Below are 24,126 nucleotides of genomic sequence, written 5' to 3'. Positions count from 1 at the left end.
ATTAAGAATTACATATATATATTATGTACAATCGTATAAAATATTTTTTAACTTATCAATAAAGATAGTAAAATATATAACTTTACTAAAAGTCATGATTATTAATTTTTATTATAAAATTCTACTCAAGAAAAACACAAAGAAAATATCAGCTCTTAATCGAAAGATCTGATCAACGGCAGGCCTTTTATTTGGTATTGTGAAAGACCAAAAACAGCTTTCAGTCTCGAAAAACAGCACTGCCAGAACATGAAAGATCTTTCAAATGATCTTCCGCAAGATTTTTGAGTGTGGTATCACCGGTTTAGGTGTTTGCAATTGCAATGTTCTGATTTTTTTTGTTAAAGGCTCAGTTAGTCGGTACGTACCAAAGTGGTTACTCTCAAATAAGGTGTATATGCATATTTCCTCTGACTTTACTGTATAGTTTTTACTCAATCTTTCATTACATGCAGCATTGTAACTGCTGCTTGTTTCTTCTGTATATTCTTTTTTATTCCATTTACTTTTTAAAATCATAAAGCGACATTAATATTTTATACCTTCAAGGTTTTTAAAAGGCTGTGCCATATTACCATATTGCGGACTGAATGTCTCAAATATGGCTGAACCGACAAAAACTCACGTATTAGGGATCAGTTAGTCGTTACTTAAGTTCTTACGATACGTAACGACTAAATAAGTTTTTAATATAGAAAATAAAGCGAATTTGTTAAAATCGTTGCTTAAAAATCGAGATATTTCTCTTAAATAAAACAGTATTAGATGTTTAATTGATTATATATAACAATACGGATAAATTTAAAACTGCGCGCATCTACAGTTGTTAAATATTTGTATACATTTACTTTTTCACATATGCGTGCTAATTTTTGTTCTTGAACAAAATTCGAGAAGGTGTTTATACATTTGAGCACGGGTTTTTTCTAACATGCTAAAGAAAAATCGTAAATATGTGTGATATTATATTTTATGAGTTCAAAAAAAACTGATAGAAAAGATCAAGTAAATAAATAAAAATTAAATTATAAGTTTATATATATATAAGTTTAGACCATTCAGTAAATTAATTCAAAATGATCAGAGTTCTAAATATTTATAATATACAACTCACACATAAATATTTTAAATGGGCATTAAAAGGTTAAAAATTTCTTGAAACAGAAATTATTCATAGACAATTCAAATGTCAAAATCATATATTACATGCTAGAAAAATATTATGTGTGACAGTTCAGTTTCTGAAGTACAGACGAAATTTCTGTTTTATTTTCATTTAGATTAAGTTAAATTGTGTAGAATTAGAAACTTCGTGGAGCTTTTCTGCTTAATATGGTGGAAGACCCGCAGTAAACAAAATAAGCGGCAAATCGAGTGATTCATGTGAGGTAAGTCATTCCCAAACAAAACAACAATCGTCAAGCAACAGTATCACAACAACCACTTTTAACTGGAAAAAAAAAGTAATACATACAATAACACCAACTCTCCTACGAAAAGTATGCTAAGCTTTGCTTTCACTCTACCCCACCCTACAAAAACATGCAAAAGCCAACGGCAACTGTAGCAGTCAGTCTGTTAAAGTTATTTAAACTTTACGGTTGTGTGGTGCCTGCGCTTGCATTGTTGTGCGCGAGCCTGTTGAAAAAAAATTAATTATTTCAAAGTTAGTACAAATTTTGAAAACAGTCTATAAAACCCATTCGCTTGTTTGGTAAAACGGCATTTGCGGCAATTAAGTGACGAGCTTGAGATATTCTATTAACGTCACTATTTGTTATTTTTTTTGTATTTCTTAGAGCAAGAAAAAGTATACCGAAATTTTTAATCAATAAAATTGGTGCATGCGTTGGAATTTAATTGGTGGATGCTGTTGATAAAATTCCAGAATTCGTTGCATTGCGAAGCAGCTTAGGAAAAAACTAACTAATATCAAATTTGCGGCAGGAGAGTTTTACAATAAAATATTGAAGTACAACACAATAAAATTGTAATCGAAATTCGCGTCGGTAAAAACGAAAATAGTAATGTCGGGCTTTTAACCAAGTTAATATCTCTACGTTCTGTTACGTCCTCAGTTGAACGCTTACGAAGTCTCAATTGTACCAAGCATTTTCAAGCATTCAACGGTCGGTGATCTCATCGTTAGTTTCTCAAAAAAAGGCTTGCCATTGCATAAAAATATCAAATAAAGTTAAAGATCGCTTTTGTGTAAGTACAAATTTTGTGTAAGTGTAATGCAACAGAACTATTCAGTTGTTTTTTATTTTATAATAATTATAAATGAATATAATATGAATATTAATATGAAAGTGATATATACATGAATGTATAAGTTAATAATAATTCTTATGGGTACAACAGTACTATTATTCCAATGAATATATGCATGTAGTACTATTATTCTTGTTGGGCTAGCAAAGATATACACGTATTATGTTTAAACTGAAGCTTTTACCAATATTATATTATAATAAATTATATTTATTATGATTTCCGTTGTGATAAAAACAAAAGGTGTCGTTGTTACAATCGAATTATAATACTCATTTATTATCATTAAAACGCAAGGTTTGATTGTGGCCTAATTGCCTTAGGTGAGACTAATCTGAATTGCTTATAAACTGAAGTTAAAAAATATATTAATATTTATCGTTTGTTATAATAAATGGAAATGATTAACATAAATAATGAGAATTTCTCATAAGTAAATATTTTACTTCATACTTTCTAAACATTTGTTTTTACACTTGTTATTGAAATGTAATAAGTATAAATTTATTTTAAATGCAAAAAAAAAAATAACTAGAAGGTTATAATTGCTCTAATCTATGTAAACTCAATATCGGCTCATGTATCGCAATTTTAAAATTGAAATTACCAAATTAGTATATATTTAATGTACTCCTACGCAATATATCTAAATGACTAAGCCATCCGCCGCCATACATTTCTGGCCAATATTGAAACAGAATTTATTAACAATATCTATTTCCTCACTAGATAAGTTCTGCCTCTAAAACCAATTTATGTGTTTGATCGTTGATCGTTGGCCTTATATTGATGTGAAATCACGCTCTCTTGACTTTGAAGTAAAAAGTTGAATAAAGAATTTGTTGCCAGCTGTAGGTGTTTTGGCAATAGATACAACTTTTTTAATTAAAGTTTTATTTTATAATAAAATTTAAATTTTTTGCGTATTGTTTGAACTGTGTTGGCGGTTCACAACCAACACGGTAGCTTCGCTTATAACATAATGATAAGATATACCGACAGAGCGCAGATGTATCTTAGAATTATAAATTGAAATTAATATTTCAATTTAGTTGTGTTGTTGCTATTTATATAATTGACTTTGTACATAACTTTGAACATCTGTTTTACGCAGCCCAACAACAGTATCGTATAACTTTGTTCACACTAAGCAATCTTAAATAAAATAATGTTTATGTAAAAATTTTCTACATAATTATTTTCTCTCATTCTTATTTCATGTGGTTAGTTTAATTAGTTAAGTATTATATTTTAAAAATAACTGTTTATACGGACGTTTTCTACAGAAATTTTTTGTGCAATTACTTAATATTATTTCCTATGTATTTCATTGTATGTTTTTTTTTTATTGATGCTATTAGTTGGTAATTTGATTTTTATTCGTTTCAACAAATACACTTAAATTAAGTTGATCATTCACTGCGTTTATAAGTGGAGTAATGGAGTAAATTTTCTTATTCATATAAAAATTTAATACTTCTTTCTGTAACACAGTAAACTCAAACGGGAGTGGGTAGTTAATTTTGTGCGTTTCAGACAAGTAATTTCGGGATTGCAGAGTTCTAATCAGTGAAAAGCTATATTGTAAAAAACATGAAACATAACATATGACTACATGGGGTAGAATGTAATTGAGTGAAGGTAGAATCAGAAGAGAAAGGGTTATTCGAGGTGGAGTGAGATTCAGAGTATGGGTCTTAATTAAAGCTAATTTTAATCGAGGTGGAATGGACTTGCGATTTCAATGGGTTGGAGCCATGGTGCATAATGTGTGCGTTAGGGCAGGAAAACAGATGAAAGACGTTATTTTAGAGAAAACATAAGCTTTATGAATAAAAAATTATATTTTTATTTCGAAAATAGAAATGTCCAATATATAATTTTAATCAGTTATAAAAGTGAATCAGTTTCCCCATAAGATTTTTTTCCGTTTTCTATGGACACTCTTAATTTTAATATTCTTTTTATATCAAATTATAATAATTATTTTTCTCTAAAATTATGTACTTATGTTGGATTTTTTGCATTGAATCCTCTTAATGAGCCCAAGAAAAAAATGTATTACTGTTTCACTTTTTCAATATGTTCAATATATTCATAATTTTATAATGTGATATAGAAGAATTTTTATTTTTATAATCACAGTCCAAAGTGCATTGTTGTTAATTTATAAACGATAAAATTTATTTTAATTTGGTCAAATAACGACATCTTCTTACTGCTGCAACCGGGGCAATTGATCCTTATTACCACAACTCTTCTAGGAACCCTTTCCATAATATAAACAAGCCTTTAAATATTTTTTTTTAATTCATTCTAATGTCTTATTTTATTCAGTATTTACTTTTCCTTCATATAATATTGATAATGATTTTGATTTACATATTTATATGGTATAATATATATACGAGAAATACTTTAACATACTACCAAAGATATGGATTTCTATCTATATCTCTGATACTGCATTTCGCTTATTTTTGTTAATTTATTTTTGCTAAAATGATTTCAATATTGTGTTTCTTTTTTAACAACAAAAAAATATTTTTTGAAATTTAATTCGTACTAAATTATTTTTATCAATATTATTAATATATTATATCTGTGATGAATAAGCACTTATTCCTTATGATAACTTAATTAAATATATGTAAATTAAAAAAGTTATTATTTTTATGAATTTGACGTTATTTGCTCAAAATTGGTTATGTAATATTCCGCCCGCTTGTATACCTCAGCCCGTACAACATTTCCTCCAAATCCAATGAAATAGTTTGCAGGTGGTACTGCTTCTAAATCAGTTGCACCGTCACCAATCATTGTTATCAAAGCATCTGGGTTTTGTTTTTTGATTAATGATATGGCCTCGGCCTTCCCACCAGATTTGGATGTTGGCTGCGTTGTGTCAAAGCTGGCATAGTCTCCGTTATGATAAAACATTAATTTGTTGGCAAATAAATTTGTTATCGGTATATCCAACTCACGTGCAACGGGCTCAATTAAACAGTCAAAACCGCCCGATATTAAATAAACTTGTTTTCCGTCCGCTTTCAGTTGTTCGATGAAACGTTTAACGTTGCGTGTCAGTATGCTTGGACGGATTTTAATAAAATCACTGATTTGTTTTTGCGTCGGACGTATAATATTTAATCTTATCATGAGAGCATCTTGAAAGGTCATTGCACCGCCCATGGCTTCCTTCGTGACACGTGCGACTTCAGCACCTTTGCCACAAAAATCAGCTAATTCATCAATGCCCTCTTCCGTTATGACTGTAGAGTCCACATCGAAGCAAACTATATTGGATTGTTGTATTATTTTCGCAGCCAATTCTGGTTGCTTTGGTAAATACTGATTAACTGGCACTGGCACTAGCACTGGCACCGTCACTGTTTCTGCTGTGGGTGTTGCTTTTGTGGTTGACGTTCTTGACGTGGCTTGGTTCAATTGATTACCGGTCATATTTATCGTTTTGTTACTAGTGTTATTACACGATAAAATTAAATTATTAGTGCCAACACCACCAACACCTTTTGATGCTGAGGTTAAAGTGGTCACTGGTGCCGTGTGGAAAGCACCGTTAAATGATACACCATTTGTTGCTGTGCGAGCAACACTGATCGCTGAGCAATTCATTTTAATGAGTATTTATCTATGTTTTGGTGTTATTTCGTTCTCAGTACGATAAAAGCTTCTACAGTCGAATCGAAAACTGTAGTAAATTGTCTTAAAAGCTTTGCACTGGTAAATTACACAGATAATTATTCCCTTTGTCAATTAAAATCTGCTTAATGCACTTTTTGTTATTCACAGGCGATTTTGTTTTTTATATTTGATCACTTTCTACTTTCCTTTTTACAGTTAGCTTTAATAATTTATCATTTGGTTATTTTTTGGTTTTCTTATGATTTTAATTTAATTAAGAGTTTTATCTTTCTTTAAGTTTATTGATTTCAATTTGATAACACGGTTTTGCTCTTTAATCAGTGCTTTTAGTTATTTAATATCACAGGCACTTTTACAGATGGAGATTAAGAAATACCGCATGCGATCGCTTTTAAAGGTAGAATGTAAGGCCAAGTTGAATTGTAAAATTTATATACTGTCCGGTGTACAACACCAAATCCGCTCAGTTCTCAGACTCAAACGAAACTACCGAAGTATACAAGACAGCAGGCAGCAACTAAATTTCCAGATTAACTGACCGTTCGATGTCGATTGCTTGCCTGCCTTTGTTATTTTGTTATTTTATTTTGTTGCTATTGTGTTATGGAATCACCATAAATTAATCACACAGTCAGATGAACGTGTGTATGTATGTACAGTGTTTTTACAAGTGTAATTTTATTATGTAAAAACTTGCCATTTGTTTTTTTATAAGTTTGAGACTATGTGTGCCTCTTTATACAGAACGTAAAATCTCTTTTATATGCATATATATATATTATCAATTATACACGTTATCAATTTTAGACTGAATTATAGAGGCTGAGAAATAATTTTGTTCACATAATAGATTTCAGATTTTCAAATAGATATACAGCGACTTGCCATTGCCCTACACTTGCACTAATAACGGAAAATAATGAAATTGTATATATACATAAATTGATCTGAAATATATAATAATCAAATAAATATTTAACTTGATATTAACTTTGTAAATTGATTAATTAAATATGTAAAAGAACATAACTTTTTATCGTGAAAATTATGTTATGCTTCAAACAATTCTTATAACTATAATTACGGTTTATTTAAAATTTTATAATAATTATAACATTATAAAATATTTTAATTCTCGGTAAGAGTTTATCTAAGAGCAAAGTTATGTGTTACTACAAATAATCAATAAAGGTACTTTTACGTATAGAAGTTAACACTTTTAAACAAAAATCAATATATTTTTCTTTTGAATATATATGTAAGATTGTACGGTTACTGGCTATCATAGTTGACCCACTAAACCTTTTGCATCTTGTCTGCAGTAGGACTTTCTTTCCTCTTCTCTAATTTGAAAAACCATATAGATTTTTTAACTAATTTTACAAAATGTTTATCAGAATGTTGCCGACAGTGTCTCTTAATTATGTAATCCTAAAGTTTTAGGATCAAGACAGCGGTATAGATACAGAACATATGGCGTGTGCTTGTTTTCCATCTCGTCATTACAAATTAAACAACTAAATGTGGTCTTTTGGCATGGATTCCCATTAGAAAGTGATCCATTGTAAATTATACTAATAAAAAACAAAAGGTAATTAATGTTTTTTATTTGAATTGGACCAGACCACAATCTGATTGTACCTGTTTCAAATAAATATTTAAGATTTTTTGTTTATGTTAAAATTGTAGATATCACAAATTAAGGTTTGTACTTTTTTCGAAAGTACTATATGCTAACACGAATTTAGTCGTTAATAACTATAACGGTAATACTAAAAGTAGAGGTCTTTACCAAGTTTATTTAAAATTAAAAAAACAATGAAAAAACACGTGTTGTCTCTGTCTGGTTTGTTATCAGTTCTTCCTTATGAGTTTACTTCTGAAATATATAAAGCTAGTCATCATTCAGATACGTGTCATACTAAAAAAAAGTCCAATAGTCTCTTTCGGACAACATCCTAATCGGGGTCATCATTATCAGCTGTTTTAACGCAAATTATGACCTCGTTTCATCGAAAACAAGTTTAAACTAGTTTTTAAAATGCAATCTAAAAAGTATTTATTTACTTATAAACTATTAACCTTAAATACAAATTTCATCAGCAATTTCTTCAACTTTTATTTTAAGAAACGAAATAATTTGTTTACTTAATTTAAAAAATAAAAACAAGCTGTGTTGCTTGAGTGTAGCGTTAATGGCCTACATTTTAAAACGCGATCAGAGCAGAAAGAAGCTACTAAATTGCCTTACGGTCGATATTAACGAATTTCAAACTGTTTCTGATAATTTATTTATAAATGAAAATATTAATTTATAACAGATATTTTAGGTATGTAGTATAAAGAGTAGTTACTTACTTTTACATTTAAATGTATATACTTCATTAATAAATTATATATACATACTTTATACACTATATATTTATACAATAAAAGTTTTATGTAATTAATATTGGTAGAACATATTCAAAATATGAATATTGCATATACATATAGTGATCACAGTAACAAACTACATTAACCACAATTATTTATTCATCTTTAATTATTTACTAATTTATTTATTTTAGGGTACATTGTGTCATCAATTTAGGATTCATAAGACTGACTTAATTTTTTAGAGTAGAAATATTTTAAGAAATTTACTATATCTGAAGGGAGACCCATAATAACACAAAAGTTTTTAAACCGTTGCTTCCATGCTCTTATCCTAATAGCTTCTACAGAGATTTTTTGTGGCACAATCAGTCTAGTCTGTCAAACAAAAAAGTGTGTTGACGGATGTTAGTGGAGTGACAGTATCCCTGGGTCTTTTTAGCATATAATAATCTAAAGTTTTCATATACTTCTTTTATCGCGTAGACATTGCTTGGTCGTTAGCAGAGAATTGCAATGAGTTATAATTTTAACACTTAAAGTATAAATAGATATAAATAGATTTTCTCATACACTACTTCACATTCATCACAGAAATGTTTTATAAGTATTTTCATTAATGAGTAGAGTAGCATAAGTAGAAAATGACGTGAATCAGAGTATAGTATATACTCATTCAAGTGGTATGAATCAATGAATGAACTTATCGAAAAAGAATTCGATTCGATCAGTTATGGCATTCCTGAAGTACTATTGTTTGCTAAGCAAAAAATTTGTTTGTGTTTTTATTCGTTAGCATTATTAAGGCATGCATTTCGTTCGTTCGTTTAAATATTATGTGTGCATTAAATACGGGGTTATTTTAGTTGAATGCACAGTAAACAATAGTAGGTAAATTTTTGCCGACTGTGACGTAATACTCATTAATGTTTCATAAATCACTTCCATCATTTTTATGTCAAGTCTCGGTGTTTATGAGTATTATATTAAAAGAGTACGAATCATTATAAGTGCTGTTAGCTGTATGTGTGAAACAGTTGGATTTGGATATACGAAAAAGAAAGACAGCATGCTTTAAGTGAAATACAGCCAATAATTCGATTATGACTCGAGTGTTGAGCACTCATTGTCGTTCTTTGGTCTATACAGTTGTTTTTTATCTGATACACGTTAAAAGAGAACGTAGGGACTTTTGTAGAGAGTTAATATTATTTATCAAAAATTAAAAGGATAAATACCATGAGCGCTGAATTAATGTAATGTAATTCTCATAAAGATTCTGAGTTATTAATTTGATTTCTTACCACAAAGCTGTCTGACCGACTGTAGGACCGATTGAAAATAAAAGTTTAAAAAAAAATTAAACAGTGTTGTTTTTGTTCATTTATTTATGTACACTTATTTTTTTTTTTGTTATCTTTTTATGCAGTAGCAGTTATTGTAATTGATTTGTATTTTTTTTAGTTTTTCGATGTAAACACGATAAAATTTATGCTATGTGCTTCCACAATGCACACGATCATTCGATGCATTTGTGGAATAAAAACTGTAAACAACAATTACGCAAATAAAAACATGTTTTCGTTTTTTACTCCATTGTTTTTGCGAGTTGGTGGGTTCCTTCGGTTGCCAAGCGATTAACGTGACACCATAAGTTGTTTTGTTTATTTATTTTTAACAAAATTGATTAAAACAAACTTGAAGTATATTCTGATTATATCTTATTTCTATTAAAAAAATACTTTTCACATATCAAATTAACGTCTCCAAGTTTAACCGCATAAGACCAAAAAGGTTAATTGCCCGCTCTCTGTTACAATTCCATGAATAGAGTATTTATTATTATTAGAAAGGTCAATAATAACTCACGATCTTTGTGCTATCTCTAAAAAAGTATCTATTGATAAACATACTCTATATCATACTTTATATCAAGATTTTAGACATTATTCAGATTATTTAATGTCAGATAAAAAATAATAGATGAATTCCCTATTAATTGCATATAAAATAGGTAGATGTTTTGTGATCCATTTACCAGCATCTGTAGGTCTCACTGTTATTAATCTTTAGCAGTAGTTGTAATCAGAATCATATTCAGACAAAAAACTAGTGAATAAACTAAGCTATTTAGATTAAAAAACTTAAAGAGGTGGCGTAATTACCTATTAAATATCTCAAAAATGATCTATCTATGCACAGATTATCTATCTATTCACAGAATTTGAATCAGAATTTATGTGACAGAATTTGAAAAAAGGTTAACCTTATTTTATTAATTCTTTATTTTATATATAATTTGTAATTAATATATTTGTTATTTTAATACACGGGTATGTGTGTATATTGTACATAACCTCTCAAATTAATTGCATTTATTGCGACTTAAAATAGTGAAAAAATTATTCTAGAAAGTGTAAACAATGTCTAAGTCAGAAGTATCAAATTTTGTTGGCATTGGCAAGTTTACACTTCTACGGTTGCTGTGTTTAACCAACGTATATGTATTTTGATATTTATCGATTCCACAAATTGGGTGAACACCTATTTCGAATCACAGTTATTATAGGTGTGCCACCTGTAAGCCTACACAGAACGCCTAACACCCCCACCGCCCCATACCCTTGCGAATAAAGCAAAACAAATAGTTAACAATTATTCTGTAACAAGGCCAGGTAACGAAAGCAATAAACAAAGGGCATCATTACAAAATTTCCCTCGTAGAACAGAGAAAAATAAACTTTAAATTGAAATTTTTTAGAAAATTAGCTTTCACTGAAAATTTTGACAGCTGCTTTGAATTTAAAATGAGTCGAGGAAAATTAAACAGTCAAGGTAAAGCAGGCACTTAATGGCACGCTTTCGGAATGCGAGCACAAGAATTTTAATGCGTAAAAGCAATTAGGCAGGAACCCGTTTCGTTAGTATAAGGGCATATCAAAATTATTATACATTTGTATATTACGAAAATTGCATCGCTATGCGTTGTATCATAGCGAGTATTTTAAATTGATCATTTCAATGAATTGTTTTTAATACAGTAAAATTTCTTATAACCGGACACTCACCGTGTTTTTCTCTGGTTACGGAATGTTATCTTCGAGATCAAAATCGGTAAGACTTTCATAAACTTTTGAAAATCCTTCTATACGGAAGCAGGATTAATAGATTTCGACAGCTCTGAGGCTGACTTTGAAGTGTCATTTTTATGTAGCAAGTGTTTTAGAAGTAAGATCCTTTCAAAAATTTAAAATAAAATATTTTAGATTAGCGTTTGATCAAGTGGTTGGCTTGCTGCTCGTTGTGTTTGAAAGCAAAAAACAATATCTATATCTATATAAGTTTAATTTAATTCCCTTTGATGAGATGATATGTTATCCAAAAACAAAGGAATTTTTCGATTCTGATCTCTTCAGAATTCTGAACTGCTACAGCCATTCATTCACTACTTATCGAGTAATCCATGCTTTTTTATTAGATTTCCAATCCACTGGTAGTGTCGTGATATCGCTTGAGGATATCGAGCTGCACTAGGGCGAACTGTTATACTTATAACTAAAAGTAACCCTATATTTTCAATCATTTTTACACAAAACAAAATTGTGAAAATTGCACAAATCCTTAATATTTAAATTAAGGAGCGAGGGTTTTGTCAAGTAAGTAAAAACAAATAGAATTTGTCATATGGATAACTGTGTGTTGATATGTTGTGTGTTGATATGATAGCAAAATGCTAAATCTGTGATTATATGTTAAATATTACGTATGTTATATGCTTATTTATTATTATGGTATATTAATAAATGGGGTACAGTAGAAGTTGCTGTTCTTCCACCTCTTCTAGTAGGTTAAGCAGAAACCTATTATGTTTTTGTCACTGTTTTTTTCTTAAACGCAGATGACAAAGTCTTTCCACTTCAAAGTTCAATGCTCTACGGTTATTGTGCTTGTTATTGTTCAACATTTGGTTTTGTTTTTCGAGCTTACTCCTCTCTAACTTTACCATTTAGATTTTTATGTGCTTACGGATTGGGTTCACTGCAATGTTATTTGTATAAGTGGGTTGAATGCTTGGCTGAGTTACTTAAGTATTTAAAGTGGATTTAGCTAGCTTTCATGCATTCACAAATGTTTACAGATATTAAGATTTGCTCAAAAGCAAAATATTCTATAAACGATATGCTGATGCACTTCTTTCGCATTTGAATAAATGGAGTAGCTTTTAAGTTAATTCGAAAAATTTATTAGTAGAAAAGTTTATATTGAACAATTCGGGTAAAGTTCAGTTAATCTATGGAACAGCTATTTTCATGTCAGTCAGCAATTGCAACACATAAGCATTTAGTAGCAACAATTATTCAAATTGAGTTGCTTGCATACAGTAAAATTATCTGATTGCTAATGTGAAAATTACATTTCGTTTAACTAGACGGAAGTGGGCTGGCACATACTATTAATAGAGTAATGCTAAAAGTGCATGGGAGATAACCATTTTAGGTGTAATTTGAAAATTTGTGTACATCTTTACAAATTGTTTTTAAATATAACTTAAATGAATTCAATATTTTATGATTTCAGCAGAGCATTCATCATACCAGATATTTAATTTTTGGCTATATTTTTCAACATGGTGGAATTCAGATTTGACATTAAACCGCTATTCCAGCAATCGATCATAAAAATTTCATCGAACTTACTGCCACATACTTTTCGTGCAGCGGACCGCCGCCAAGTACTGTAAGTATTATTTTTGTGCCTATATCTGTAGCAAATTGCATGATAAGATTGATTAGAAATCTATTTCCCAATTCCACCAGCGATGCAACATCAAAAATATCTGAAATAATAGATCGCCTCGGACAACTTTCCGCTGTTTCTCAAAAACTGTCAAAACCGGTCACCACTGCACAGAGACTCCGAATGTCTGAAAATCAAGTAATTTATTTGATGGCTGATGTTGATGCTGGTCATAAGTGAGTATTTATTATAATATTCCTTTAGATAACAATGGATTTTAAATTATTAAAAACGATTTTTCTGTAATATCTTTTATAACTGTAAAATACAATCTAAAATACAATTTTTATGAACCTGCGTTCATTAACAAAGCATTGTAAAGACAGCAAATCCAAAACTTAACATAAAATATTTCTAACTGCTTCTATAAAAGTGGTTAGAGCGTTTACTCAATCTCTCTCGGTCAATCGAAGAATTCTCAAACCTAAATTATATGCTTTTGCAACGTTTTTGGCTATTTATATAGTTTCTGGACATCGTTTATATAGGTTTTCTAAAGCTTGTACGACCATTTCAAAGAAAACTAACCCAATCCGATTTTTCATTGTTTTTGAAGCGGTGTTTACTATTACGGTATATTGTTATTATTATGGCACACAAGTCATACTTATACTATTGACAGATAGATGACACTCCGCTTAGTTATTGAAACACCACCATATATGTCCACCTATATTAGAATTTTAGTTTGTACTGGTAATGCATTTGATATGACACGACTATTACACCGCAAAATACTTAATGGTAATCCATAAATTATATCTTGCACATTCAACTGTTACTTTAAACTAGTAATGCAATTTACATTACATTTTTGCTAGAAGTTATATCTGCACACCACTATTATACTCCAAAATACTTAATATAAATTATAAAATATATTTTAGGCTGTCCATATAACTGGTATCTATGTTATCCCCATCCAACTTGCTGTGTTGTTTTTAGAACTTAAGCATAAACCATAGTTATATAAATTTACTTAACTATTACATATATATTATTTGAATTTTTTAATTTAAACACTTATTTGTAAAAGACAATACTATGTTCAGACACACCTTAATTTTGCAAAAATCTTAATTTCATTTTCGTTTCAGCGAAATTAAGTTGTTTTTTTCATACAAAATTTAGTTCTACGATTAGAATGAAATTAAGGAAAATGGCCTTAATTTCGTTGAAACGAAGGCTGAAATTAAGAGACATTTCTAATGCAACTCTGCATAAGATAAATTTTAAGTAAAAGATAAAGTTGAGATAAAGTTGAGATAACGAATAAGTGACATTTTTTTTAAATATATAACAATGACAGTTGACTTTAATAAAACCGGGAAATTATTTTGAAAGTAGTGCAAATTTTTAAAATAAATATAGAGAAAAAACTGTAACTGTTATTGATTTAAAATAGAGTGAAAAATAATAATTCACATACTTGAAATCCCCTAAAGCTAATAAATAATAATAATAAAGCTAATAAAACTGCTTAATGCTATCCTTTATAGTTATAATAATCAACTTTTACAATTTCAACTTTTACAATTTTTAACATTCGATTTGTAAACAAAAAATATATGATTTTCTTCATTTGGGCAGTAAGAGCACTTTCAAAATTAACTTAATTTCATTTTTACAAAATTAAGGAAATTTGGCTGACTGAACATAGTATGTCTGTAAGAATTGTGTATATTGTCGAATTCTACAGTTCCTTTAACAATGCGAAGATATAAAAAATATTTGTTCGTGTCTGTATTATCTAGAGAAATTTATATTTTACAACATGAATTCTATATCTGGCATCATATAGAAAAAATTGGTGTCTATGAGGAACAATTTTAGATACAAAAATTTCACTTTCAATCCATTGAATTCTTATATGCGTTTATGTGTGCGTGTATAATTTTTGGACTGCAAGATGCCCGCCATAATGTAATCCTATCACATAAAAGGATATGCAGATGAAAAGGTTGATTGATAGCTTTCAGAGCACAATTATCCGTACATTTAATCACAATATTCTCGATAATCCTTCGCCGATGTAAATTTGTAATAAATGTCAAATTAAGTGACAAGTATTCTTGATAAGTATCAAAGTATTCTATGTGCGGTGTGTATATTACGCACAATATTTATTTCACTATTCGTTTCCAAATAGTTATGACGTCATGACGTTATGATTATGTACATTTTAACTATTAGCACAGAAAAATGATATTTTGCTTTCAGACTATAGTTTATTGTATATGTGAATATTGTTAACGTATATAAATGAATACCCTTTCGTGTATTACATCATTTTTAATAGTTTTTAATATTTTTTTAATTAAAAAACAAAAAAAATATTTTTTTTTTGAATTTAGCTTATTTTAATTTTATGTTTAAAGAATTTCTTTTGTTTAAGCAAATATGTTTCTGATTAATTTCTGTTATTTATTTTAGCGGGGCTGTTCTTGGACTACTTAAGGTTGGCACTAAGGATTTGTATTTGTTTGATGAAAGTGGGCAAACAAAGAAAGTTGAAAGCGCTCCATGCATACTTGATTTTTATATACATGAATCTCGACAACGAGCAGGTCTTGGCAAGGTACTGTTCGAAACCATGTTAACCGAAGAAAACTGGCAACCGGTAAAATGTTCAGTTGATAGACCTTCAGAAAAATTATTAGCGTTCTTACGTAAACATTACGGTTTGATAAACACTATACCGCAGGCTAATAATTTCGTACTGTACGTAGGTTTCTTCGATGAACAAAATGGTGTTGATGGTGCCGGTAGTCAACATACAAATGGAATGCATGTGACTAATAGGTGAGTTTTTGCTTTGCTTTCTGTTAATATCACCACAAATAAGCAGGAGTTATATGGTAGCTTGTATAATTATTGGTTTCGTTACGTGTTCGGTGGTCGACCACTGTGTCGATGCCGGCAATAATGCATGAGTGAACCTTGTTTTCTTTAAAATTTACAGGATATCAACATGTTTGAATTGCTACTTACTTGAAGCGGTTAGGTGAAACGTGCTTATTCGTGATTGAGATTATAGATTATTAGGTCAAAGTAATAAACACCTTACCAGCATTGGTATATAAGAAAACTAATTTGAGACATTTGAGAACAATAAATTTTTTCTTTGCATGATTGCATTTAAATTTACATATTTCTGAATATTTTTAATAAACACGCAAATAATATATTAAAAATAAGCTTCATGTTTCGAGCTTATCACGACATAGAGAATTCAAAATGAGCTTCTAAAATGTTTCATAAACATTTTAATTTACGTATGAGAAATGTAGTTATAATAAATTTTATGTGTGTATTATATTATACTAAACTTGAAATTTGTTTAAGTAGAAATTGTAACATTTATTTTTGCTATTTCTTATAAAAAGAATCATTAAAACAATACAAAATAATTAAACAATTTAAAATTTACTAATTTGGATCTTTTTTCATTTCCATCATTCAACTAATTTTAATATACTACAACACAACTACTTTTTTATATATGATCATACAACAAACATACAATATAGTCCTAACACTCAACTCTTTGGTGCTCACTTTGGTGATGAGTCGGTACGACGTGTACGTCAACCAGAACGTGCAAACTCGGCAATGCAAGTAACACAGATCTCACCGGTTGGACGATATGGTGCTAGACGTCCACTTTGCAGCATGGCGGAGGTATTTAACAATTTTACTAACTATTTTGTAAATATCTGTTTTTATGTTGTGATTAATTGTTTATATATTATAATGTCTTAGAAATCTATTAATATCATATTATTTTATGGCATGGCTTTAATAATAACCAATACCAATATTAATATCAGCTGAAAAAAATTAATCAATTCAAGTCTTTATTACTTCATCGAATAATACATTTTAATTATTTCTACAGAATATATATAAATACAAAATATATCATATCATATATATTGCATAGCAACTTAAACTCAGTGTAAAACATTTGAACATATGAAAAAAGGGGTACTAGAAGCCACGTACTAACAAAAGTTAAACTATTTAAAAAAATTTATTAATATTGATTTAATCGCTGATTTTGTGTATTTAGGTCGTGTGCGAGTTAGGCTAAGTTGCGTTCTAAATGAGGGAAATTCTAAGTTGTGTCGATAATGTATTGATGTGTCGATACGTGTTGATAAATGGTAAAATGTGTGCAGTGCAAAAAATCCCAAAAAATCTCCCATTTGGTTAAGCATCAACTTAGCCTAACTCGCACACGACCATAATACCTAATACCTACTTTTCATGTTTGCCATATGCCACGTCATTAAAAAAATATACGTCAAGCTAAAATGATGCTCTCCGAAAATATATTGAAATATCGAAAGTAAGCTTTACTTTACTTAATTAATGGTATTGAAATGTGGTGGGGTATGTTATTATTACATCATATTTTTGGTCTCTAATCTACCCAAAGAATATTAATAATTATTTTAACTGATTTTTGCAATAGAATCTATTCTTACTTGCTATTGACCTCGTTCATTTGATCAGTTGTACTCGGTTGCTGATCATTTACACTGTCGTAGATCTGAATTAAAGCATTTATAATTAATCCACTGTAACAGAAGACTCTATACATACTATCGGATAGTCAAGCTGCTTTAAAGTCCTTAAGTCAGTCGAATTTACATCTAGGACAGTCTTTGACTGCTGAGATGTCGACGCAGTTCAATATTTCTATAATCTGGATTTCCGATCATAGGAATAAAATCCACCGTAACAGAAAACCTGTTCTTACATATTAACCTCTTCACAAACCTTTCCATCCAATTGTTTTATCATCTGTAAAGGCTAAGCTTTTTTGTTGCTTTAAGAAAAATATTTTTCCCAAGCAACCATTGAATTTTGTATTTAAAAAAATGCTAATACATGTAAAATACAAATTATATATATATCAGATTAAATTTAAATCCTTTACTGTCAACATCAAAAACATTCCAAAAATATTATTTCGTTTAAGAAAACGTAAAAAGTGTACGGCTTTATATTTTTGATATAAGTTTTCGCAAAGTGTGAATTAAGTGAGTTGTTTATACAAATATGGACTATAAACGTAGTGTTACCCAAACAGCTAGTAAGGTTCCACCTTCGAAGAGTTCTATGTTGGTAAGTAGAATGTTTACACTTTAATTTTTTACATTTACAAATTGAAGTTCTAAAATTCTTTCTTTATGAAGAAAACCAAAAGTGAAGTAAGTTTGACTCCAAGCCAAATGGCGGAATTGGAAAAACAAAATGTATGCAAATGTCAATAATAATAATAAAATGTTCTAATTTTGAATAAAATTTTAGGCTCGTAAAAGCCCGTTGGATGCATTGAGTCGTACAGTGATACGTCCACAAGGATTCGAGCGTCGTTCGGTAGGTTTTATTTTTTACTTTTTTGCTATATTTCAAATTTTTTGGTTCAGGGTCTTCAAGATGTTGATGAAAGCTATCTTAAGAAGAATGTTTTCACAAAACCATTATTTTCACGTAATTCGGTATACAATCAATGACTTTAATAACTTAATCAAATATATAATGTTGCATTCTGCACAAACAGGGTCTTGGTGAAGCCTATGCTGGGAATTCAAACGCAGCTCCAGCTGCTGGCGCACAAATGGTAAGTCATGTCTAGTATCTTAATTGGTTTGCTTCGATGTTGTGAGTTAGTTGGAAAGTAGAGAAAAACTAAAAATTTTGTATAAAATAAAAAAAAAATTTGAATAAATTTTTAATAAAGTACTTTAAAAGTTTTCTTATAAAAATTTGAAGAAAATAATCATTAAACTTTATAGTCTCGAAAAAAAAATATATATATAAATATTCGCATATATATATATATATATATATGCTTGTAGTTTTTAGCCTGATTTTAAATTTCCTTGTAAAAAAAATTTTTTTCTATTAGTAATGTATGTATATATTCTATTCCTGTTTCTATGAAAATTATCGGAGAATAATTCTTAAGAAGTTAAAACTATATTCATATTCTCGTAAAATTGATAAAAATTTAATACTTCTTAAAATTCATTTGAAAGGCAAATATACGTCAAACTGGAGGAGGAGGTTATGTTGATGTTGCTCAGGGTTCAGTGGCTCAGGCTAATATGTACACCCAGCAACAATCTCAACAACCGCCACAAATGCAGGCGCAGGTTCAAATGGGGCAACAACAAAACGCACCTGTTCAAATACAACAGGCTCACGTAAATTTTTCTTCATATATATAAATTATACTTTATTTTCATTTTATTATTTTTTTATATTGATAAAGAATATACCAGCTGCGGGTGCTGCTTCGGGTCATGGTCATGCTCACCGACAACAGATGCATCATCAACAGCATGTTCAGCAACAACATGCTCAGCAACAGCATGCTCATCAACAACATGCTCAGGCCCAGCAAGCTCAGTATCAGCAACAGCAGCACCAACAACAAGCTCAGCTTGCTCAACAACAACAAGCCCAGTATCAACAACAGCAGCAACAAGCTCAGCTTGCTCAACAGCAACAACAGGCTCAGTATCAACAACAACAACAACAACAACAACAGCCCCAATACCAGCAACAGCAACCGGCGCAATATCAACAGCAACAAGCTCAGCATGCTCAAAATGCTCAGCAAGTCCAACAACAAGTGCCACCTCAACAACAGCAGCAGTACCAACAACAAGCTCCACCAGCCGCCACTCAACCTGGAACTAATTCTGTTCCACCTACTCCTGAACCTGAAATGTGTACCACTTGCCCCAATTGCCAAACCACCATTTATCTTGTTCGCGGTAATGATACCAACTACGATGGTTCACTACCACCGGTTCAACAATAAAACTCATATGAAAACGCATATAAAATTGACATGACAAGACGGACGTAACAGACGAAAGAAGTGTGGAAGTTTTTAGATATGTGCAATTTGGAAATAAGTACGCTGGAGGCATCTAAGCAATTTATGGAGTTGTCTTGTGAATTCTTGAGTTTCGTACTGTACTCTTCTCGCAAATATTCGAAGTTCACATTTATATTTTGAAAAATTTATGTTTTCACAAATTTTGTTTGTATTTAAATTTTGTACAGTGGAGCAAAAAATTTATTTGTACACAATTTTAAATACAAAGCACATTGCGAAATAATAAACATTCTACAAATTTACAGTAAAAACGAATCCTGGTGTTTTTTTTTTGTGCTGCTCATTTCACCCATTTGGCATCAGTTTTGGCCAACTGCCAGAGTAAAAAGCGAAAGTGCAGTGCCATAGCTTTAGCTATGTAGTCACACTGCAACTACGCCGGACGTTTGTCTTTTATGGATTTCCTTTTCTTTATTGCGGTCTCGTCTTTATGTTTGTGCAACTTGACGAACTTTCGAAAAAGTTGGTCAACTAATTTAACTCATTTCGTATTCGTTTTATACGGTATGTGAATAGTACAAGAGGAGGAAGGAAATGTACGACATTTCTGCTGAATAAAATAAAAACATTAAAATATTAGAAAAGTGGGTCTCAAGTGGTTGATGATATCAACGAGTTGTAAGGGCAATAATGTTTTAAGTATGTTAAAACGATCAATAAACTGAATTTTGTTTTTGGATTTCAGGATGCTCTAGTTTATAACTACTTGCATTGCATTGCACGACTGTAGTTTGATTTTTGTATTTATTTTTTGCCATATAGTTAATTTGCTTTTTATTTTTTATAAAAAGAAACATAATATGAATCATAATATTTATAACCTTTTGTTTTTTTGCAGATAATTCACAACACTCCTGCTAAACGTGATGGAAATGAAGAGCCAGGCAGCAGGTATATACATGCCTTAATTTATTCCTTTTTTTGGAAAATATTTAATATTATTAATTTATTTAAAATAAAATTTAGTGCAAAGACACAAGAAAAAACTCAAGTACCTCCCAAGTAGCCAAAATAATTCAAGTATCTCAAGTATTTTATTAAAAAGTTTTCAACTTGCACCTAAACACGCTGCTAAGCTTCACGGATTACGAAAATGTAATAAAAATATATTTTTATTTTAATATTAGAAATTGGATTGGATTGTAAAGTATTGAAAACGTAGATGTGCATCTTCTTTGGTTTGTTGGTGTTGCATTGCCTAAAATTTTGCAATAATTGCAAAATCAAAGTATTTGTACAAAATTTTTCTATAGAATATTTTTCTCAATTCCGTTCTTAGCACAGTTATCTAGCACTTTGTTAATATTGGAAGTATTTTCAGAGGTTTTCTACAGAATTACAGTTAGATACTAGCTACTAGCTGTTCTTCTTTTTTTTTAATTATTTTCTTGTTTTGAGTTTACCTCAACTAAGTGCGCCTCAACTAAGTGATTTACTGCAGATTCTATTTCTCTTGTTTGAAACTGAAATTTGATCTAAATAACACATATACAGTTATTATAAACAAAAACTATTTATATCTGCTCAATATAATCCTAGCCTAAAGTGCCGTGTCATTCCCTAAATTACTGTATATACACTTACCAATTTACATTTTAATACGTGTGAATGGCGAATTATAGGGCATACGCTTACCGTAACTGGAACTAAGTTCTTTTAAAGAATGAATTAAGAATAAATCAGGAATATTTTTTACTTTTATTTAAATTAAAAGTGATGGTTCTTCTATATAAAAACCAGTGCACAAAAATAAACAGTAAAGTAGCAAATTAGTGTGCTGTTTTGTATTTTTGTTAAAAAAACACTACATGAACAGTAAACTAAAGAAAGCCCAAAAGCCCGAACTCGAAAATTATAGCGTATGGTTTCCGGCACCTCATGTAAAAGTTTTAATGTTCTTATTAGTGTTCTTTTCACGATAGTAGTAAACTTGTAAACGATCTTTTTTGACGAATGTAGAGAATTTTTGTAGCGATTGTTTTCCGAAGGTACTGTATATTAGCGTCTAATAGACAGTAATAGTTTATTAGATTGATGCTGTCTATCGAGTTCTGAAAATGTTTTCCATGGGCAATGTGTTAATTCGTCTGCATTAGAAAAAGAAAAAATAGTGTTTGCATTTGTATGGCATGTATTATGTCTGTGTTTTTCAATAAAGATATTGAATATGCATTTATTGATGCATATTTAATATAAGGTATATAATATACACATAATATACACAGATATAATATTATATAAATTTTATTTATTAAAAATTTTTTGGTGTGTTTTGGGTATGACCAATACACAACGATACTGTACTCTTTATTTTCGTTCACTGATAAAAACTAAAGCAAGGTCTAGTCATGAAAAGCTAAGTGATGCATTTTTTTAATTTTTTTAATATAAGTACAATAAATATTTTTTTGTGTTTTCTTTATTTTAAATATTTCATTGTATTTATTATTATATTAAATTATTTATAATTTTTTTAAAAATATTTTTTTTAAATTTATTTATTTGTTTTTCAGAACATCATAAATTAAAGGACAAACACTAATTTTAATAATATTTCGCATTTAAATTTAAAAATTCTTACTTTAAATACTTTTAAGTATTTATCATAATTATATTTTTAATAATCAATATTCGAATTTAACACGAATCACGCGCAGAAGTACTCACCCTCCCGCCTCATCTAAAACGCGGTGAACTTTACTTAATTTGCAACAATATTCAGATTTTACACAGAAGAATTAATAAATAAAAACTTAAATGATATTCCTTTGTGATCCTCCGATATTATACTATATGTCTAACACAATGTGATTTATTTATTTTACTATTAAACAAATTTTTGATTTATAATAAATTTTATTATTTGTTGGAATACAAAAACGTTTGTTTCATTTGCTGCATTAATCGAATATTATCTTAGCACTAACCTGATTGATGTTATCAAAGACGTGACAGACAGCATCCAAAATCTCCAAACAGCAACAGAAGAAGAACAATCTAGAGCCACTATAGTAGAAGCGTTTATAGAGACACCAGTACAGCAAAATACTTTTAACGAAACTGAAACAGCAAGTGAAATAATATCTACAATCGTAGAAGAAAAATTAGAAGATCCGATTATAATTCAGACAATATCTGCGACTAAAAATCCAACCCCATCTGTGACAGGGAGTGATCCGAAACATGATTTACGAAAATCTACTACGGCTTTTCAACTTAGCAAACAGCACACAGGCATGAAAAATATTTCTTCTGGTGTTGGTATGGCTGTTACGCCTACAAACAAAATGGAATTCGATCAGGAAACAAGAGAAGATTTTGGTATTGTAAAAATTAATCGACCCATTGGTAAGATCACTTCGCCTAATCCAGATAATATAGACGCCATCTCTACAGTCTCATCTACAGGCGAAGGATTAACTGAACAGGGCTATTACGATTTAAAGTTTTACCATAACAAATTATGGTAATTTTTTTGTAATCAGTAATCAAATAGAATCTTTATAAAGCCAAACATTGGAAAAATTTAATATATCATATAAACGTTTTTACTATATAACAAAATATACAATATAAAAATATAAAAATTTATTGGAACGATATCTAACGTAGAACTCTTGTTAATGTCTGACATGAATATAACATGAAAAGCAAAAAGACTAATACTTATATGATTAAAATCCAATCTTGATCATTGTATTTTAAAGTATTCATAATATTCGTACGATATGGTATATCTATATAAAAATGCAATGCTTTTTAAAAGAAAAATAAAACATTTTGGAAGATCCAGGAATTCTTTAATAATAATATACCATTGTAAAACCTTTCTGAAAATATATAGCAGCAAAGTAAATATAACTAAAATAATATATGCTCATTTATAAGTATATAATATATATGCTGTCAGTTATAGAACATATATTGTTGTATAACTCACTCTAGAACATATATTCATATGAAAAAATTTAGTAAAAAAATAATGCCATTACGCTTTTCTAGCGTTGACGAAACTTTTTTTAGTATTATTTTTAAATTTTATTCAACTATACCGAAAAGAAAAAAAACTTCAAAACGTTGAACATCTTTCG

At 29.6% G+C, this 24,126-nt stretch overlaps 3 protein-coding genes across 9 annotated transcripts; 2 read left to right on the top strand and 1 right to left on the bottom strand.

Moving 5' to 3' along the window:
* Positions 1-1,218: 1,218 nt before the first annotated feature.
* Positions 1,219-23,579, top strand: LOC119668974 (alpha-tubulin N-acetyltransferase 1). 7 transcript variants are annotated; one of them, XM_038078680.1, is made up of 8 exons: positions 1,219-1,388; positions 1,800-2,211; positions 12,895-13,053; positions 13,110-13,289; positions 15,547-15,915; positions 16,644-16,794; positions 20,874-20,926; positions 22,956-23,579. In XM_038078680.1, the coding sequence occupies exons 3-8, from the start codon at positions 12,944-12,946 to the stop codon at positions 23,503-23,505; spliced, it is 1,413 nt and encodes a 470-aa protein (XP_037934608.1). In that variant the 5' UTR covers positions 1,219-1,388; positions 1,800-2,211; positions 12,895-12,943; the 3' UTR covers positions 23,506-23,579. The 7 variants fall into 7 exon arrangements, with proteins under 7 accessions (XP_037934608.1, XP_037934611.1, XP_037934612.1 ...); XM_038078681.1 differs by lacking the exon at positions 1,219-1,388 and adding an exon at positions 1,565-1,666; XM_038078686.1 differs by lacking the exon at positions 1,219-1,388 and adding an exon at positions 1,568-1,666 and having other exon boundaries at positions 13,134-13,289; positions 22,956-23,577.
* Positions 4,574-6,602, bottom strand: LOC119668976 (phosphoserine phosphatase). The gene has a single exon (XM_038078688.1). The coding sequence runs from the start codon at positions 5,908-5,910 to the stop codon at positions 4,948-4,950; it is 963 nt and encodes a 320-aa protein (XP_037934616.1). The 5' UTR covers positions 5,911-6,602; the 3' UTR covers positions 4,574-4,947.
* LOC119668975 (putative cyclin-dependent serine/threonine-protein kinase DDB_G0272797/DDB_G0274007) lies at positions 18,026-20,290 on the top strand. The gene is made up of 7 exons (XM_038078687.1): positions 18,026-18,246; positions 18,318-18,377; positions 18,433-18,501; positions 18,552-18,623; positions 18,686-18,745; positions 19,164-19,331; positions 19,400-20,290. Exons 1-7 carry the CDS (start codon positions 18,181-18,183, stop codon positions 19,952-19,954), a joined length of 1,050 nt encoding a protein of 349 aa, XP_037934615.1. The 5' UTR covers positions 18,026-18,180; the 3' UTR covers positions 19,955-20,290.
* Positions 23,580-24,126: the final 547 nt, after the last annotated feature.

This window comes from Teleopsis dalmanni, chromosome 1, assembly GCF_002237135.1.
Source record: "Teleopsis dalmanni isolate 2A chromosome 1, ASM223713v2, whole genome shotgun sequence".
Lineage (NCBI taxonomy): Eukaryota > Metazoa > Arthropoda > Insecta > Diptera > Diopsidae > Teleopsis > Teleopsis dalmanni.
The sequence above is the reverse complement of the archived record's forward strand: the minus strand, read 5'-3'. Positions and strand labels throughout refer to the sequence as shown.

Bases quoted from the DNA above. Each gene is read 5' to 3' on its own strand.
- LOC119668976 (XM_038078688.1), bottom strand. From the start codon at position 5,910: ATGAATTGCTCAGCGATCAGTGTTGCTCGCACAGCAACAAATGGTGTA.
- LOC119668974 (XM_038078683.1), top strand. From the start codon at position 12,944: ATGGTGGAATTCAGATTTGACATTAAACCGCTATTCCAGCAATCGATC. The intron at 13,290-15,546 runs GTGAGTATTTAT...TATTTATTTTAG, and splicing joins GATGTTGATGCTGGTCATAA to CGGGGCTGTTCTTGGACTAC. The intron at 15,916-16,643 runs GTGAGTTTTTGC...CATACAATATAG, and splicing joins GGAATGCATGTGACTAATAG to TCCTAACACTCAACTCTTTG.
- LOC119668975 (XM_038078687.1), top strand. From the start codon at position 18,181: ATGGACTATAAACGTAGTGTTACCCAAACAGCTAGTAAGGTTCCACCT. The intron at 18,247-18,317 runs GTAAGTAGAATG...TTCTTTATGAAG, and splicing joins CTTCGAAGAGTTCTATGTTG to AAAACCAAAAGTGAAGTAAG. The intron at 18,624-18,685 runs GTATACAATCAA...CTGCACAAACAG, and splicing joins CATTATTTTCACGTAATTCG to GGTCTTGGTGAAGCCTATGC.